Source organism: Gigantopelta aegis, chromosome 6, assembly GCF_016097555.1.
Source record: "Gigantopelta aegis isolate Gae_Host chromosome 6, Gae_host_genome, whole genome shotgun sequence".
NCBI classification, from domain to species: Eukaryota; Metazoa; Mollusca; class Gastropoda; order Neomphalida; family Peltospiridae; genus Gigantopelta; species Gigantopelta aegis.
Genome location: NC_054704.1, coordinates 59,853,048 through 59,871,866, shown reverse-complemented (window position 1 = coordinate 59,871,866; position 18,819 = coordinate 59,853,048). Strand labels below are relative to the sequence as shown.

The window sequence follows — 18,819 nt, the reverse complement described above, 5'->3', positions numbered from 1 at the left end:
ACAAACTCAATATGACGGTCATCTGCCTGTGACGTCACATATGGTCTACCCGGTCGGGGCCGATCAGCTGTGGTGCCCGTTTGTTGTACTCGTGTCCGCAGAACATAAATTGCCCGTCGACTGCAACCCAACGCCCTTGCAACGTCAGCTACTGACGTTCCCGCGTGCAACATGCCGGCGGCACGTTCACGCTGCACATTTGTGAGGCGTGGCATCGAAACAGGTCGTAACAAATATCGTTTTAATGTGTTTTTTGTTGTATCAGACTACTGTGAGCAAGTAACGATGAAAACACGTGTGCTATTGTAGTCACATGATCAGTGGCACGTGCAATACCACTTTTGGTGCTGTGGACGTGCTATGGGTAGGGTCACGTGGGCTATGATGACCTTCAAATGGAGTGTCGACATTGCCATTACAATATTTATTCCTGGAACTACCTGCTTTCAACACTCATTGACTTTATTCAATTTTAGATTGTGAAGTTTTTAATTTGACTCAGTATAAATGAAATGATAGTGTGCATTATGTGCAATATTGACGTGACTTATGTTGGACTTGAGATGTAGGACGGACAAGAACTGTAAACAATGCTTACTTTGAGCTACTAGTGTAGTTTTAGAAAATAATTAACTAATGTATTATTAGTATTACCATTGTATTAGTGCTCACCAAATATTCGTCATGGGGCTCATCTCGGCCTGTATATAGTTTTAAATTTCCTGTAGTTAGCATACATGTGTTATTATTATTTTATGTAAAGACTTGACAAATATGGATTGACACAGTTTCTGCGGTGCTCCGAAGACGATAGCTGAGGAATCTACAACCAACCAACTGCCAAAATTGTAAGGTATATTAGCTGTGGGGAATGGTTATAGGATAATAGTGAATTAATTGAGAAAACATTACAACCGGTAGTTCAGTATTACAGTAGGTTTTATGACCACCAAAGATCTTGAAGGACGATTGTGGTCAGAAGTGAAAATTTCAAAGTTGACGTTTTTTTTATCAGTAAATCGCAAATTCAAACAATAAAAATGACTAAAAATAAAACAACAATCTGATTAAAATTAGCTCTACTGGGTCTACCCTGGTAGATCTAACAGCATTGCGTGGACTCCCATGTCCAGGTGACATTTCATCTATACTACTCAAAAGAATTTAAGGGTCAAAAATTTATAACCAAATAAGTTTCAGTTTGTATTAGATTGATGATATAAACTACACCAATTTTTTTTTTTATTGTTCCATATTTACAAAAAAACACAAATAAACGTCACTGTATACAAGAAAGTCACATGAATGCTGTCAAAGTTGAAGGTTGTCAAACATGGATTTTACACAGAACATTCGTTTAATAGTGTGTGAATCCACCCCTGGCGCGAATACACTCGACACATCGTTTCCTCATGCTGTTGATCAGACGTCTGAAGAACTCTTGGGGAATGGCCTGCCACTCTGCCATAAGAAGTTGACCCAGATCATAAAGGTTGGCCGGAGGGGCATGGTTATCCCGAACTCTCCTGCTTAATTCGTCCCAGGCGTGCTCTATTGGGGCCAAGTCAGTCGAATATGCTGGCCAATCCATCCTGGCGATACCTTGTTGTCTGAGAAAGTCCGTTACCACCCTGGCGCGGTGGGGTCTGGCATTGTCATCCTGCAGAACTGCCCCGCCGCCAATCTGCTGAAGGCCTGGGAGAACCAACGGCCAGATAATCTCATTCAGATAGCGGATTCCATTCAGATTGCCATCCACCACATAGACGGGGGTCCTGTGGTGGATAGAGATGCCGCCCCACACCATGACGCTGCCACCACCGAACCGGTGACGTTGTCTAACGTTATCGTCAGCGAAGCGCTCCCCAGGACGTCTGTAGACACGAACCCGACCGTCGTTGAACTGGAGACTAAACCTGGACTCATCAGTGAACATCACTCGACCCCACTGAACACGTTGCCACCGCAGATGAAGCGTGCACCAGTGACGTCTGGCCGTTCTGTGACGTGGTAGGAGTGGTGGTCGAACATCCTGGCGACGGCAGCGTAGATTATTGGCTCTCAGACGATTGCGTATGGTTTGATCAGACACTCGAGTTCCAGTCGCAGTCCGCCGATTACGTGACAATTAAAGAATTTAAGGGTCAGACGATATTTTCGACATTATTTTCTGAATGTCAATTATATTAGCTAGACCATAATGTCATGCATGGTATCGTTCCATTTTGACGAAAGTGGGTCTAAGCAACCCATAAATGAATTAAAATCCACTGTCATTGACACTGTCGACTAGTTCTAATGGGGAAAACATGCTTACATTTGCACGTAAATTAGGGCGAAAGCGAAAGGTCTGCTAAGTGCCCATAACTTGCTTTTTCACAAAGCGCTTCATTTGCACGCTTTGCACGTGTATTCCATGTTCCCAATGCTGAATTTCCGTATAATTGGAGCTTGCGTTCGTGTACGGTGCACACTCCAAATTCGACAATGGTACGACTTCAACTGACTATCGAAGATCGAGGAAGGGCTATTGCTTGGCTTCAGGATGGCAATACGCAAAGAAATGTTGCTCTGAGACTTGGTGTCAGTCAGAGTGTCGTTGGCCGACTGTGGCAACGGTACCAAGCAACGAATTCTGTTCGAAATCGTCCACGTTCGGGAAGACCCCGAAGCACTACAAATAGAGAGGACCGCTACATCACCAATATGGCTCTACATCAACGCACAACCACTACACGCCGATTACGTGACAATCTGCGGACTGCGACTGGAACTCGAGTGTCTGATCAAACCATACGCAATCGTCTGAGAGCCAATAATCTACGCTGCCGTCGCCAGGCTGTTCGACCACCACTCCTACCACGTCACAGAACGGCCAGACGTCACTGGTGCACGCTTCATCTGCGGTGGCAACGTGTTCAGTGGGGTCGAGTGATGTTCACTGATGAGTCCAGGTTTAGTCTCCAGTTCAACGACGGTCGGGTTCGTGTCTACAGACGTCCTGGGGAGCGCTTCACTGACGTTAACGTTAGACAACGTCACCGGTTCGGTGGTGGCAGCGTCATGGTGTGGGGCGGCATCTCTATCCACCACAGGACCCCCCTCTATGTAGTGGATGGCAATCTGAATGGAATCCGCTATCTGAATGAGATTATCCGGCCGTTGGTTCTCCCAGGCCTTCAGCAGATTGGCGGCGGGGCAGTTCTGCAGGATGACAATGCCAGACCCTACCGCGCCAGGGTGGTAACGGACTTTCTCAGACAACAAGGTATCGCCAGGATGGATTGGCCAGCATATTCGCCCCAATAGAGCACGCCTGGGACGAATTAGGCAGGAGAGTTCGGGATAACCATGCCCCTCCGGCCAACCTTCATGATCTGGGTCAACTTCTTATGGCAGAGTGGCAGGCCATTCCCCAAGAGTTATTCAGACGTCTGATCAACAGCATGAGGCAACGATGTGTCGAGTGTATTCGCGCCAGGGGTGGATTCACACACTATTAAACGAATGTTCTGTGTAAAATCCATGTTTGACAACCTTCAACTTTGACAGCATGTCATGTGACTTTCTTGTATACAGTGACGTTTATTTGTGGTTTTTTGTAAATATGGAACAATAAATAAAAAATTTGGTGTAGTTTACATCATCAATCTAATACACTCTGAAACTTATTTGGTTATAAATTTTTGACCCTTAAATTCTTTTGAGTAGTATATAAATAACAATTCAAATATCGACCAATTACACTTCGCCGTTTATAGCGTTATTCGGGAGCATACAAATTCTAAAAATATCGGGAGATACTATTTATGTAATAGGCAAACTTGTTGGTCTATTTCAACATTAACAAACAGGGGGGAAAGTGCAGTAATAAACTTTGGATTGTATACTAGTATAAACAGATTTTACGGGGGTTTTTTTTTGTCTTGAAGCGAATTTTATATAAAATTTTATATTGAAATTACTTTCCGGCATACTTCGTAATTCACCCGAATCATCTCGTATACCCTCGGCATAATCCCGAATGTTTTCAAATTCTTTTTAAATCACTGGCATGATTTTGCAAGTAAGGTTTTGATTGGTCAAATGAAAGGTCAACTGGACATGAGCTCCAACGGGCTGCTGTTAGATTCACATGTAATAGTGGAGCTAATTTTAATTAGATTGAACAAAACAATAACAACTGTATGATCAACAGAATGAAAAAGATTGACGGAAATAATGTTCCACAGTGATTAATGGACATTCTTGGAAATTGTCAAAATCGAGAATGACACCCCACGCACGTGATGCATGTGCAAACTATGGAATGTGTTTCGAATAATGGAGTGCATATTCACCCCGCCTTCCGCCTGTCAGTACAACTAGATTGGCAGGAGAAAACACAAACGACATCAGGAAATTAATTCTCAGAAAGGTGATAAAAGGTATTATTATCCCTAATATTATGGTTCAAAATATCTGGGTACGTATCAAAGTGTTACGCCCCCCTTGACATTACAAATGATCACCGTCTGCATTCCTATACAATGATTTCTCAATTTAAAACATAATTATTTGGGTAATAAATAGGATACTAGACTTGAAATAATTTTTATTTGTCACTCACTAAGGCAAATAAAAATCATTTCACTTGTGACAAAAACTTGATAAGAAATGGCTACTCGTTTAAGATCCTATAATAAACTGTACACAGACATGAAATATGTATTGTTTGTTAGAAATTTGTTTAGCATATATTAAGTTTACAATGATTAATTTTGCTAATCATTTAAGTTAAAAGCCATTAATTCAATAATGTTCAACTTCTAATTTCTTCAAGCTATAATTGGGTTAACGTGTGACATAATTCTACATCTAATAAGTTGAAAGTATGTATTTAATATTTGCCATTTCTTATTTTCTGAAGATGCTGCCTGTCACGGGGATTCTATAATACCCGTAACTGAATGAAACACGGTTATCAAAATATTTCTCCTAACTGTATATCTATTAGATCTCTCTGTAACGGGCGGTTAAACCCTAGTATGGATCGTCTAGGTATGATCAGAGATACGATCTTATATAAGTATATATTATTATAGCACGTTTAGTTCACTAGAAAACACAACAAAACACAATACACTTTGGAATCTGTATTAACCTACGCTGACAAATGTACTGCCGCAGTAGTTAATTAATAACAACAATAATAACAACCCAGAACTGATCACTTAATTAGATAATCTCTAGGTGTCTAGTTTACACAATATGCTAATCACTTCACCGTGACACAACACCCACACGTGTGTAATTGAGAAACGCTTCCAGGGGAACTTAATTAATAAAGGAATTACAACACTATTCCTAACTGGTTAATTTTTAATTAACCCTAACTACTCATTCAATAACCTTGTAATACAGAATTAATACTGGTACCTATCACAATAAAGACAATAACCTACAGTTTACCTAGGTCCTCTAGGATGACTGGCTAAGCTTTATATATATATATATCAGAACGGTGAGTCTACAGAATACTGCGTCAGATGACCGGCAGCACCGTCTAAATAATATTGGTATAATACAGTATTAAAATATTTAAAGTCACATCAATCACATGAAGGTTATACATATATATTTACCAAAGTCCCGTCTGAACTAATATAGATCGTTCAGTGGACGACGTCCGTGATCCCCTGGAGCCTTCCTAGTTCTCCCAGATATCTCTAAACCCTAGCTATTTATTCAAAACTCTCAGAGACAGCGAATATCGCCTGGGGTACAAGGCGGTACCTCACGTATCATCTGAATTTCCACAGCGACCAAGACGGCATATCTTTCTCTTAGATCGCCAGACTCAATGACGCCAAGTCGCCAAATCACGGTTGTAAAAACCGCACTCGCGGAGGTATTACGTAACTACTGGCCACATGGCTCCGCACCTGAGCTGGGTGTGTATTAGAAGTACAGCTCGATGACCGTCGCGCCACGGTATCACGTAACAAGTTGCCCATCTGGGCTTAAGTGCAGTTTGGAACTGCACACGGCCTTCTAAAACAATTAATATCGCCACAGGCGAAAAGAAATTAAGAGCATGTACCGTCACACTGCCAAAAACAGCAACATAAAAGAGGCAGGAGCGGAACTGCATCTTAGAAATTGGTTAAGATGTGCATCGGACTGAAGTGGGGTGAGTTCTTGTCATCATATTTGACTATTTTCAGTTTATAATTTTATTAGGGCTATTCCTTTTAAAAGTCAGTATTTTTTAATAATGGTGAACATAGCAGAATATGTATAAAGACATCCCTCCCCACATTTAAAAAATCTTCAGGCTTACCCCCACCCATTTTAAAAAATATTTAATGTGTAACACTGAATAAGATAAAACAAATCAAGAACTAAGACACGACAAGTAATGTTCATCAACATGGAACAAAATAAAAGAAAGCGTATAGTTGTAGATCACATCTGTATGTGGCACCGGCCTCGGTGTCGTCGTGGTTAGGCCATCGGTCTACAGGCTGGTAGGTACTGGGTTCGGATCTCAGTCGAGGCATGGAATTTTTAATCCAGATACCGACTCCATACCCTGAATGAGTTCTCCGCAAGGCTCAATGGGTAGGTGTAAACCACTTACACCGACCAGTGATCCATAACTGGTTCAACAAAGGCCATGGTTTGTGCTATCCTGCCTGTAGGAAGCGCAAATAAAAGATCCCTTGCTGCTAATCGGAAAGAGTAGCCCATGTAGTGGCGACAGCGGGTTTCCTCTCAAAATCTGTGTGGTCCATAACCATATGTCTGACGCCATATAACCCTAAATAAAATGTGTTGAGTGTGTCGTTAAATAAAACATTTCTTTCTTTCTGTATGTGGCAAGACATGTAATAGCTAGGTTATTTAGTTTTAGAATTATGAATAAGTACTTTCATGGGGCGGGATGTAGCCCAGTGTGAAAGCGCTCGCTTGATGCACGGTCGGTTTGGGATCGATCCCCGTCGGTGAGTCCATTGGGATATTTCTCGTTCTAGCCAGTGCATCACGACTGGTATATGGGTCATTCCGAATTTGTAACCTCACACCCTCAGTTTTGGCTGAAAAAGCTCAATTTTTAAAGATGAGCTCAATCGGACCAGCGGTCTGGGTGCTACAGCCCGTCTATTTTGGCAAAAATCACCAAAATTGGGCGGGGGGTCCCTATATTTGAACATCCATAAATAAGTAACCACTGGTCCAATCTTGATTGGAATGAGATCTCTTGAATGGGAATTGCCCAAGGATTCTAAATCTGCCATTATGTTTTGGGTAAATTAAAGTGTGATGACCTGTTGACCTTCACTTTGACCTTATTGTCCTCGTGGCCTTGAAATGAAAATTGGTCAGAATTATAGCCCAACATGTTTTCTACAAAATATAACAGAACACAAAAGCAAATTAAAAAAACCTTCTCCATGCAATTTAACTTTAAATTTGGCGCACACATACTACTGTGCATTAGTTCAGATGTCCATGCTGCATTAGTCAGTCTGGATTATCGATAGGGGGTGGATTCCAAATACTTGGCTAACTATATAAACTACATGTATCCAAGTCCATCAATGACAGAACACAAACAAACTTGAAAATGTTTTAATTAATTACAGTGCACCAAGGATTAATTTATTGCATAAGTTACAATCTAAAGTATCACAAGTGTTTTAGAATAATATATGTACACTTACATGTTTGGAAGCAGTCTCAGAAAGTTGTGAATTTGAAATAAAAACACACCAGAACTTTCCCCATCGTTTTAACATCTGCTTGTTTCGGGTTTACACTTTGGGTTTAAGAGGTTCAGAAACTTCTACCTGGAGTTAAATGAATGTAACTATGTACTAAAGCATATAACAGTATCCATGGACTAGGTTTTCATAGAATTAATGCATTGATTATAACACATGGAAACTGATCAGTTAGGGGCCTACATTTTGTAATTATGGTGTATATCATCTATAACTGAGGTTTGTGGTATATACTTAGAACGTTCCAATATTTGCTATATTCACAAATTTGCCATAAATCGTCAATATGGGCATTGCTCAAAGTGTTTTAATTTCCAAATTTAATTATTGTTCAATATGGTCAATAGTAAGTGTGTGCCAAATTTCTGGAACATTCAGTGTCTGCTCATAGTTAGTAAGAATTATCCTTAACGGGCTAAGTAGTAGTAACTAAATTGAACTTAAATTGCACGGAATTTTTTTTTTCAATTTGCTTTTGTGGACTACACCTCTAGTTCAGTTATATTTTGTAGAAAACATGTTGGGCTATAATTGTGACCAATTTTCATTGCAAGGTCACAAGGGTAACAAAGTCAAATTCAAGGTCAAAGTGAAGGTCAAAAGGTCATCACAGTTTAACTTACTAATGGCAGATGTGGAATCCTTGGGCAATTTCCATTCCAGAGATGCCATTCCCATCAAGATTGGACCACTGGTTACTTATTTATGGACGTTCAAATATAGGCCCCCCCCCCCATTTTGGTGATTTTTACCAAAATGAGCGGGCCGTAGCACCCAAACCGCTGGTCCGATTGAGCTTATCTTTGAAAATTAAGCTTTTGTCAGCCAAAACCACCCTAATCTGAGGGGGTGGGGTTAAAACCATTGGGTGATTTGACATGGAATGATCGATATCAAAGGCCGTGGTATGTGCTATCCTGCCTGTGGGATGGTGCATATAAAAGATCTCTTGCTACTAATGGATACATATAATGTGTTTCCTCTCTAAGACTATATGTCAAAATGACCAAATGTTTGACATTCAATAGCCGATGATTAATAAATCAATGTGCTCTAGTGGTGAGGTTAAACAAAACAAACTTTAAGTACTTTCATTTTAACTCGAGGGAAATGTTATATGTAAAAAAAATTATAACAGTAATAGTCATTTGCGTATACTGATTACACACGAACAAACTTGTTATTCAAGTGTATATTTAAGACTAAACTGTTGAAATCCTTTTAGTATGACATCTTTATCTTCTGTATTTGTCATTGCAGCACTTGCGGGGTAGAGGAAACGTGCGAGGCCAGCAGCCATGGAGATGTAGTCGGAATCCAAAAAAGATGATGAACAAGGTTGGCCTAACGGTACGGTTTACGTTGGGTCAACGTTGGGCCAATCGTGGTGTGCTATCTGAGTAGTAGCTGATAGTAAGCATTATTTACAGTTCTTGACCGTCCTACATCTCAAGTCTAACCTAAATCACGTCAATATTGACATAATGCACACTATCATTTCATTTATACTTTGTCAAATTAAAAACTTCACAATCTAAAATTTGAATAAAGTCAATGAGTGTTGAAAGCAGGTATTTTACAGGAATAAATATTGTAATGGCAATGTCGACACTCCATTTGAAACCCATCGTAGCTCACGTGACCCGATCCATAGCACCATTTGGGACAAAAGTGGTTTTGCATGTGCCACTGGTCACGTGACTACAACAGCTCACGTGTTTTCATCGTTACTTGCTGACAGTAGTCTAACATAACAACAAAAAAACATTAAAACGATATTTGTGACGACCTGTTTCGATGCCACGCCTTACAAATGTGCAACGTGAACGTGCCGTCGACATGTTGCACGCAGGAACGTCAGTAGCTGACGTTGCAAGGGCATTGGATTGCAGTCGATGGGCAATTTATGATCCGCGGACACGAATACATAGACAAAACTACATATATGTGGTTTTCTGATTTCTGTATTCCACGAGTGTACGGACTCTACAAACCATAGACCTTGACGATGGTGAGTTAGACGCCATCTTTCTCCTAGAAACCGATGAGACGCTCGCCGACTTAAGTTCGCGACCAGGAAGGACTTTTATACGGTGATGCTCACTACACAGTTGACTTCTGGGTGACAGTTCATTCATCACGGTCCACTATAGTTTCTAATTGTCACACATATTATGGTTCACATATTCACTTCCAGGAAATGGTGAAGAATTAAAACAATATGTGTGTTTAATGGTAAGCCTTCTGGCTGTATTTTGTCCATGTTATTTTGTAATATTGTGCATTGACCTTTTGGGACATGGGTGTATAATGCAAGAGACAGCCGGAGTGAATCGCTTAATGAACCACCTGTTCGGACCGGTACTACAGCCAGATGCGGTCATATAGCAAAATACTGAGACGGAAATGTTCTCAATTTTGGAGTGAAAATAAATGCTTATATAATGTATGTTCGCAATGGTGTATGTTGTTAGTGCCAAAGAGAACCCGTTCTATTGGCAATCTTCATTTGAAGTTTGGCAATTCCCGACTTTCGTAATTGTGCTATTTGCGAGTTATGTCCCTTGTGGGTAGGTATTTTATATTTCCGGTCCAATCCGTAAACGTCAGAACATGGGGAAATATTATTGTTGCATGACAAATTGTCATAATTTTCGGGGTAAGATCGGCAAATTTAACAAAAAAGTTACTTTGCATAAACTGACAAAAGAAAAAGATTCTAGAAGGGCCTGGATTATAGCTATAAGCCGGAAATACTGGAAACCAGTGTTCTGACCATTTCAAAAATGGTGACGGACCTAACTTTTTTGAGAAAAAGATACCCAATGAAAATTTAGTGCAGAGAGCTGACCCACCTAAACGACCAACAGTCAAATCTCGAAGATTGGAAAGGGGCCCCACAACTACTGATTCTGATGGTGCTACACTTGGGCCAACCAAATGCCAAGTAGAAATGATGCATGGGTAGACTATTGTAAACATTAGTTGCCAGTCAGTTGGTCCCCCCCCCCCCCCCATCCCTTAATGTTTGAGGTTTTCTGGTTGAAAAAATAATAATAATAAAATAAAGTAAAAAAAATTGGGTGGGTAGGTAGGTATAAACGTTTTTGGTTTATATTATTGAATGTAAGACAAATGTTTATATTCCGAACAGTAACATGTGATTTGAAAACATTACAGAAACAAAATTATTTTAATTTTATTATTACATGTACATGTGGGGCGGGACGTAGCCCAGTGGTAAAGCTTCCGCTTGATGCACGGTCAGTTTGGGATCCATCCCTGTCGGTGGGCCCATTGGGCTATTTCTCGTTCCAGCCAGTGCACCACGTCTGGTATATTAAAGGCCATGGTATGTACTACCCTGTCTGTAGGGTGGTGCATATAAAAGATCCCTTGCTGCTAATCGGAAAGAGCAGTCCATGAAGTGGCGACAGCAGGTTTCCTCTCTCAATATCTGTGTGATGCTTAACCATATGTCTGATGCCATATAACCGTAAATAAAATGTGTCGAGTGCGTTATTAAATAAAACATTTCTTTCTTTTTTTGTTACATGTACATGTATTTATGTACTTTTAGAAAGAAAAAGGTTGAGTTCAGCAGGTAGAATTGGGGTTGGTTGGGAAATATATTTTTTTGGGGAGGGGTTGGGGGGCTTAGCTAATTGGCAATTCTCATTATGCATGAGTTTATAATAATGAATAAACACTAGGTAGAAATGTTCACATAATCTTTATGTACATGTATACAGTTGTAGTATTTAAATCAACATCTATGGTATACTTCTAGTGCAGTAATATATTCAAAAATATGGTATGTTATCTGTACTATTTTATTTGTAATAGTAATAAGTTTCTTGTATTTTCAGATATGCCAAACCAGTTGGTGATGAATCGAGTCTGGATGAAGATGCCATCCAGTCACGGGTGCCTTCTCAGTCTGTACAGTCATGTATAGTTGGAATACAGAACACTCCAGTAATGTGTGACATCAGTGTTGGTACTAGCAGGCCAGACATTATTATTGAGGATATACAAGACTCAAATGTTGATATGCAGTTTTACACTGGCTTACCAAATTACATTGTATTTCTTGCTCTTTTTGAAAGTCTGCTGGAATGTGGGGGGAAACAGTTGTGCACCACCACATATAGCAAGTCTGAAATATGTTTTAAAAAAAGGGCGTAAAAAGAAACTGAGGCTTATTGACGAATTTCCTTTAGTAATGATGAGAAATAGGTTAGGTTTACTTGTGAAAGACCTGGAGTTCAGATTTAAAGTATCCAGCAGTACTGTTTCAAACATTTTTAACACCTGGATATCATTTATGTTTACATATTTGCAAGCTTTAGTATTTTTGCCAAAGTTGAAAATTCTGAAATCACATGTTCCAGAGTGCTTTAATTTTTTTAGTGATACCAGATTTGTTTTAGATTGCACCGAGATATTTATTCAAACTTCTTCTTTGGAAAACCAATCACTGACATATTCCAATTATAAATCGCATAATACCTTTAAAGTTCTCATTGGAATAAGCATGACTGGTGCAGTTGTTTTAATTTCAAAATTATGGGGTTAGTGCTTCTGATGTTGAAATAACCAGAGCGAGTGGTTTACTTGAACAATAAGAGCCTTGTGATGCAGTTATGGTAGATAAGGGTTTTATACATTTGAAGCAGGATTTGATGAAGAGAGGAGTGAAAATGTATTGTCCACCATTCAAATGTAAAGAACAATTTTCAAAAACTGAAGTCGAAATAACAAGACGAATTGCATCTGCCAGAATACATGTAGAAAGGAAAATGGAACAGATAAAAAAATTCCGGATTCTTCAGGGAATTATGCCACTTGCTCTTAGTAAGACAGCTGATGAGATTGTTTTTGTGTGTGGTGCATTGACAAATTTATTGCCACCATTAGTAACTTAAAAATGTTATCTTGAGTTTTCAGTTACAGCAAGTGTTCTGTTCATTCCCCTCAATAACATTAACAGTTAAACATATCCTACTTTTCTCCCCATTTTTCCAAACAATATTTTACCGTAACATGTTTTAAACCTAAAGTACTATACCGTTAAGTGCATTTTGGCCTTTATACTACAAATTTTTTAAAATGTAAGTTGGAGGTTGCTAGAAAAAATAAATTGATACATACAAAATTAATGGAGGTAAAAGTCCATGCTAAGCTACTACAAAATCTTAAGATGATCAGAACTGTAATGGGTATACAGATAATGATATTCTAAGCAAGAACCAAACACATGTTTAAATGACTAAAACCTTGGGGAGTGTCCCTCTAAGTTTCAAGAACATATGTTTAAATTTAAAATGACCATAATCTATTTAATACTTTCTTATTTAGCTGTTTTACTGGATGCACTACTAAATTGGATTTGTAACAGATATTTAAATTGTCTATAATGAAGTAAAATGACATGCAAGTTTTCAGTGAATCTGTTCCTTATTATTAGTCAATTGTAACAGTCATGTAAAGATGGCACATAAAAACACTCACATTTTTCAAGACCATGGTCAAACTTAACATTTCAAGTATTTATTGTAAAGATAACGACTCACATTTTTCAAACCACAAATTCCCATTTCTCCATTGTCGATACAGCAAGTACAAAATTGGATACAGCAATAAAAATTGGCATCTTTGCAGGCATCCATCACTGTTTTGAATCTCCATTTGTATGGACATTTTACCTCAATCAGATATCTTTCACTTTTATGCATAACAATGCCATCAGGGCTTGCACCCAAATATGCATGTTTTTTATGAATATATACATGTAGACTTTTTTCAACAATTGTTATATTTTCACGGAATTTCAGTTTTTTAACAGCTTTATAATGTTTTTCAGCCACTGTTTCATTCTTGTTTCCCCACTTTAATGCTGGTACAACACAAGATCATTTATCATCAGCTAGACACAAAATTCTATTTACAAGTTTTTCAGGCACACTTGTTTCCTTCCTTGCTAAAACATCATGAAAAACAGAAGCTGTAAGTCTTCCTTGTCTTGCTTTCAACCACAATACATTTTCACTCTGACCTCTGGTTCTAAACTCCAGTTCTTCAATGACTGAAGATTCACAGTTGGGACATAATTTTTATAAAGTCAGACATAGTCATATTGTTCTGTTTAATTGTTTCACAAATATTAATGTAATCATCTGAGACAAATGTTAGAACTTCTGAAGTTTCAACAACTTCCTCCTCGTCAACATTTAGATCATTTTCAATGTTAACATCAATGTTACTTTCAAAAGCTAGTAGTAAATGGAAAAAAACAATATTTGACTGGCCAAGTCTACCGCACAATTTATTTCGAAATAAATCCAAATTCTCCTGACTGACTGTCTTTTTCTTTTACCTGGCTTATCCCACTCGCATGGTTTTGAGGTGCATGCTGCAGCAGGGTCCTCAGAGGTGCTACTATTACCTTCTACAGCAAACAGCAATCTTGATATATGACTGCATCCTTCACCAAGGCTGTAAAATAAAGTTTCCGAAATATATGTTGTTCAAGTTTTTTCATTAGGTATCCGAGTTTTGCATTGAGGGTTGGGTTGCAGGTGTGATTCAGAAAGGGATGAAAAATTAGTGAAACAGTAAATGTACCAGTTTCTGTTTGAGGTTTGATATGGTCTTTGTGCTCGTTTTTAATTCTGTGATTTCTAATGCTACTGCTGTTTTAGCTTTCATCTATTAACCAATGCTACCTTTAACAGAATCAGAATCAGAGGAGCTGGTTTAGCAGTTGATGAAGGGGATTTATTGGACTAAATAAAATACAAATCATTTGTATATTCAGCTACTGATGTCATTTATGAAAACTTTATTAAGAATTTGGGAATTTATATTGCAAAATCTTTAGAGCCGAGTGCGGAAGCAATTTCTGAACATTAACTGACCCATTATATGTGAATGTTGATATGGACATGACTGATATGTATAATGCATGTAATACTTGTATGCTTATGCTACATGTATAGTACTTGGATACTGTTACCTGTACCAGGTTCCAATTATTCACAGAACAGAAAGCTGATTGTGAGTTTCTATAATTAATGTTAATCTGGATATTTTTTAAAATGCTAAATGTAATTAAAAATAGTAATAGATAAAAAAGGAATATATTAAATTAATAATAATAATAATAAAATCAATTTTGGTTTTACCACAACAGCTTGGTAAATATTGAAATAACTGGTCCCAAAATGTCACCTTATTTATATCTGTATACAGGGTATGGCCTTCCATAGAATAAAGAATTGCATTGAATTGAATTGAATTGATTTTTAACATTAATGCATTGTGCCCTACAAGTGTTCAGATATAAATATTAAAAAGTAAAGATGCATACCCAGCTGGACATGTGCAGTTGGCCTTTAATATGCAGAATGGTGGTTACTTGGTCATCAAAATCCATTGTTGATAGGTCTCGTTTCATCGATGCATGACATTTTGATCGAATATAGCAGAGAACACTTTTCTCTGATAGATTGGTCATAATTTTATGAATGTATTTTTCCTTGTAAAAATGTATCCGTCGAACATACTGCCGATAGCATTCCATTTTCAAAGAATCATTTGTTCTATCGCAACTGTTAATTAAATAGTTTACAACATCAGAAATTGAAATTTTTGGTAATGATGTTATGTCACTGGTCCAATCAGACGTAAGTTCACTAATTTCTGTTAAATTTTGCTTATCAGAATAACGTTTATCAATGTCATATCATCGTTTTCCTTCAAGTTCAACGTTTCGTTGTCCATTACATCTGCTAGTCTTGGCAATGGCGCTATTCTCACCTCTCTTTGAATGAAATCATAACACCTTTTAGCTAATTCATACTTATTTCCGCTGATTTTTTGTTTCTTACTGCGTAAATTTTTTATTAGATGAGTCTTTTTCAAATTCAATATATCTTCAAACGTAGTTTTCCAGATGATAAAATATTCGACGAATCCATACTGGCTTCTTCTCGACGATCTTGGCAGTCAAACGTGAACAGGGGAGATAACTCTAAAGCACAATCAATTACTAAAAGAGGGAATTTAACATGGGTTTCAATGGCAGATGACATTCGTGTAGTGAGACCTAGCGAAAACACATAAAGACCAAATGGGAAAACACATTTGGCGAAAACTTAATTTACAAAAATGTTTTGAAAACTATTCATTCTGGGTTAATTGAAAATTGGGACTTTGATATAATTTACAAAATAATTTTCTTGAATGCAATTATTTGACGTCGACACAGTCTTACACGCCTTTTTCCACTGTCCGAAAACAAAACAATTTATTAGCGATGTGGTATATCTTTTTCAAAACCTTTTTGGATCTAATTTCAAATTAAATGCATTCAGAACAGTATTCGGTATATCACATGAAGTTGGCAATAATGCGTCGATGTTATATTAAAAATCGTCTAGAAACTGAATATTTTTGCTGCAGTTGAGCAGCCACACAGACGAGAAAAATGTCCTAAAATACGGTATTGGTGCTACGAAGACATCCTTGCAACGTGCACAGATGTCTTTGAATTACAAATGTTATTCTAAAATGAAAATTTTTAAGTTAATCGAGTATATAAAATTATTATTACTTTTAAATCATACGTGGTACGGAGTCCCGGAGATGACAGACGTGAAAATAATTTTGTTCCCTCATAATCATATTATGTTCCGTCATAATAACATTGTGTTCCCTCACAATAATATTGTGTTCCCTCATAATTATATTATGTTCCCTCATAATAAATATTGTGTTCCCTCATAATAATATCATGTTCCCTCATAACAATAGTGCGTTCCCCCGTAATAATATTGTACTTCCATAATGTGATTGGTCCGGAGACGAGAACACGTTACCAGGTGGGTATATCTGTCTATTGCAATTACTTACTGGTCTATATAGCATGTAGACACATATGAAAAAACAGGTACGCACACACGCACACATATAATATAGAGGTGTTTCGATTAATCGAGTTTGTCGTCCATTACTCGCTACTCTACAAGTTCAGTTTTCTAGTCAAATATAGGCTATTCTGTTACCTTGTAATAAATGTTCGTTAAATAAAACATTTCTTTCTTTCTTTCTTTCTTTGTAATAAATGTGGAAATTTTTTTTCATTCAGGTTGATGAAAATGTACTGGCAATTATTTCTGATGAAGATCTGATGAAGTATTTGCCTAAATATGGTGACAGACTAGCATCAGGCAATTTCGCCAGAATACATTTTAAAGGACATGCCCCAAAGGAATGAAAGGAAGACAAAGCTGGCGAAACGTCTACAAGATGCGCTAGATGGTACTCAAGCAAAAAACGCACAACATAAAGCAAGATCTAATTTAAAAAATTGAAATATATATGTAAAACGGGAACACATGCGTATAGAACTGGTCTGGGTGGATTACAGTGAAGATATGTCGGACTTCAAACAAGTTCGCAGCCGAAAGGGTGGGGGTACTCGGCAACGCACCGTAGCTATATGAAAACGAGCCAAAGATTTACTCAAGGAAGCAAAAGACTTGTTTTTTTCCTGGAGGAACGTCTATTAAAGGACTCGAAGATGACTTTGAATGTCATATTACTGACTTTTGTAAACGAAAAATCGATGATGAGATCACTCTTGGGAAATTATATGAGAATACAAGAGTCAAAATGCTACGGTTATACATGTGTACAAAGAAACAGCCAGGATGACATCCACAGGACAGTGACATGACTATAGAATTTGGACCAGTTCCCAAATGACAACACAATAAACACCTTGAATAACACAATACCTTTGCAACAGCTAGTCACCGAAGTAGTACATGCAATGGAAGGGTTAGATAGAAATGGATTTCAAGAGTTGCCGAAAGAAGAAATTTGGAACGAGTTGCCAGACATATTGACTTGCACTGCAAGAGAAAGCTGCACGCCTAACAGTACCATTATTAGCACTGAAATCGAACACTTGCAGGAGCTGCAAGACGGGTATGAGTCGTCAGATGAACTATCACGTTTTCTTTCTTCCCAAGTACCCACATCATCACCATTAAGAGAATCTGCAAGCCAATCTCCTTTGTTATATATCTCAACACCAATCTCGACTCTCACTCTGAACAGGGTAACATTTTAAACGAAATGTTTGGCTATTTCAAGGAGGATTAGAATGCCCATGAGCAGTACATACAGAAACCAAAATATGCATTAGACTCCATAGAGCTGTAGCCCAAACTTCACTAACAAAAACACTTTAAAACTGTGCAAAAGCTCAAATCATTCCTCGAAGAAATGAAAACTACAGATACACGGGTGATAAATCTATTTAAACCAACACTATCCTAAAGTCTGAAGAAGCTTTAAAAATGAACATTGTATGAGTTCAGTTGTGGACTGAGTGCAGTAACGTTTGCATGTCTTCATTATGTAGTGCCTCGTTTATTTTCCAGCCACCACAAAGCAGGTGCTAGCTGTGCATATACTTTTTGATAAATGGATCATCAGTAAACTTTACGTTGGAACACATGACATTTACAAATTAAAAGAAGATAGTTCAGTTCATTTCAGTAGGCATTGATATTTAGATTAATTTTTGTCGGCCTAATTACCTTTGAAGTTGTAAACTTATGCTCCTTGAAATGGCTTAAAATGTTATCAGTTTTTCTCTCGTTTCATTTCCCTTCATGGGGTACACCTGTTTAAAATTATATAAATTAGTCAAGCACTCTATTTTTCAATTATTGTTACGTGGTGGTGACTACTTCTCTTGAATCAGTTGTATTAAAGTTGACACGAGCAACTACGCTTCAATAAAACGAAATTTGAGTTTTCTTCTTTTAATAAATATGTTGTTTCTATTTAATTATGTCCATTCAAACCCAGGATAGTTTCAACGGGTCAATGGGTAGGTGTATGACCACTACAACTACTTATCTCTCACTAACCACTAACAGCTAAACCACTGTCATGAACAGAGTTCCCAGATAGTCGCTAAACCACTGTCCTGAACAGAGTTCCCAGATAGTCGAGGTGTGTGTACTAGGAAAGA

At 38.0% G+C, this 18,819-nt stretch overlaps 1 protein-coding gene across 1 annotated transcript; it reads left to right on the top strand.

Moving 5' to 3' along the window:
* The first annotated feature begins 10,379 nt into the window (after positions 1–10,379).
* Positions 10,380–12,559, top strand: LOC121374651. Its single transcript, XM_041501759.1, has 3 exons — positions 10,380–10,532; positions 11,347–11,356; positions 11,620–12,559. The coding sequence occupies exons 1-3, from the start codon at positions 10,380–10,382 to the stop codon at positions 11,952–11,954; spliced, it is 498 nt and encodes a 165-aa protein (XP_041357693.1). The 3' UTR covers positions 11,955–12,559.
* Positions 12,560–18,819: the final 6,260 nt, after the last annotated feature.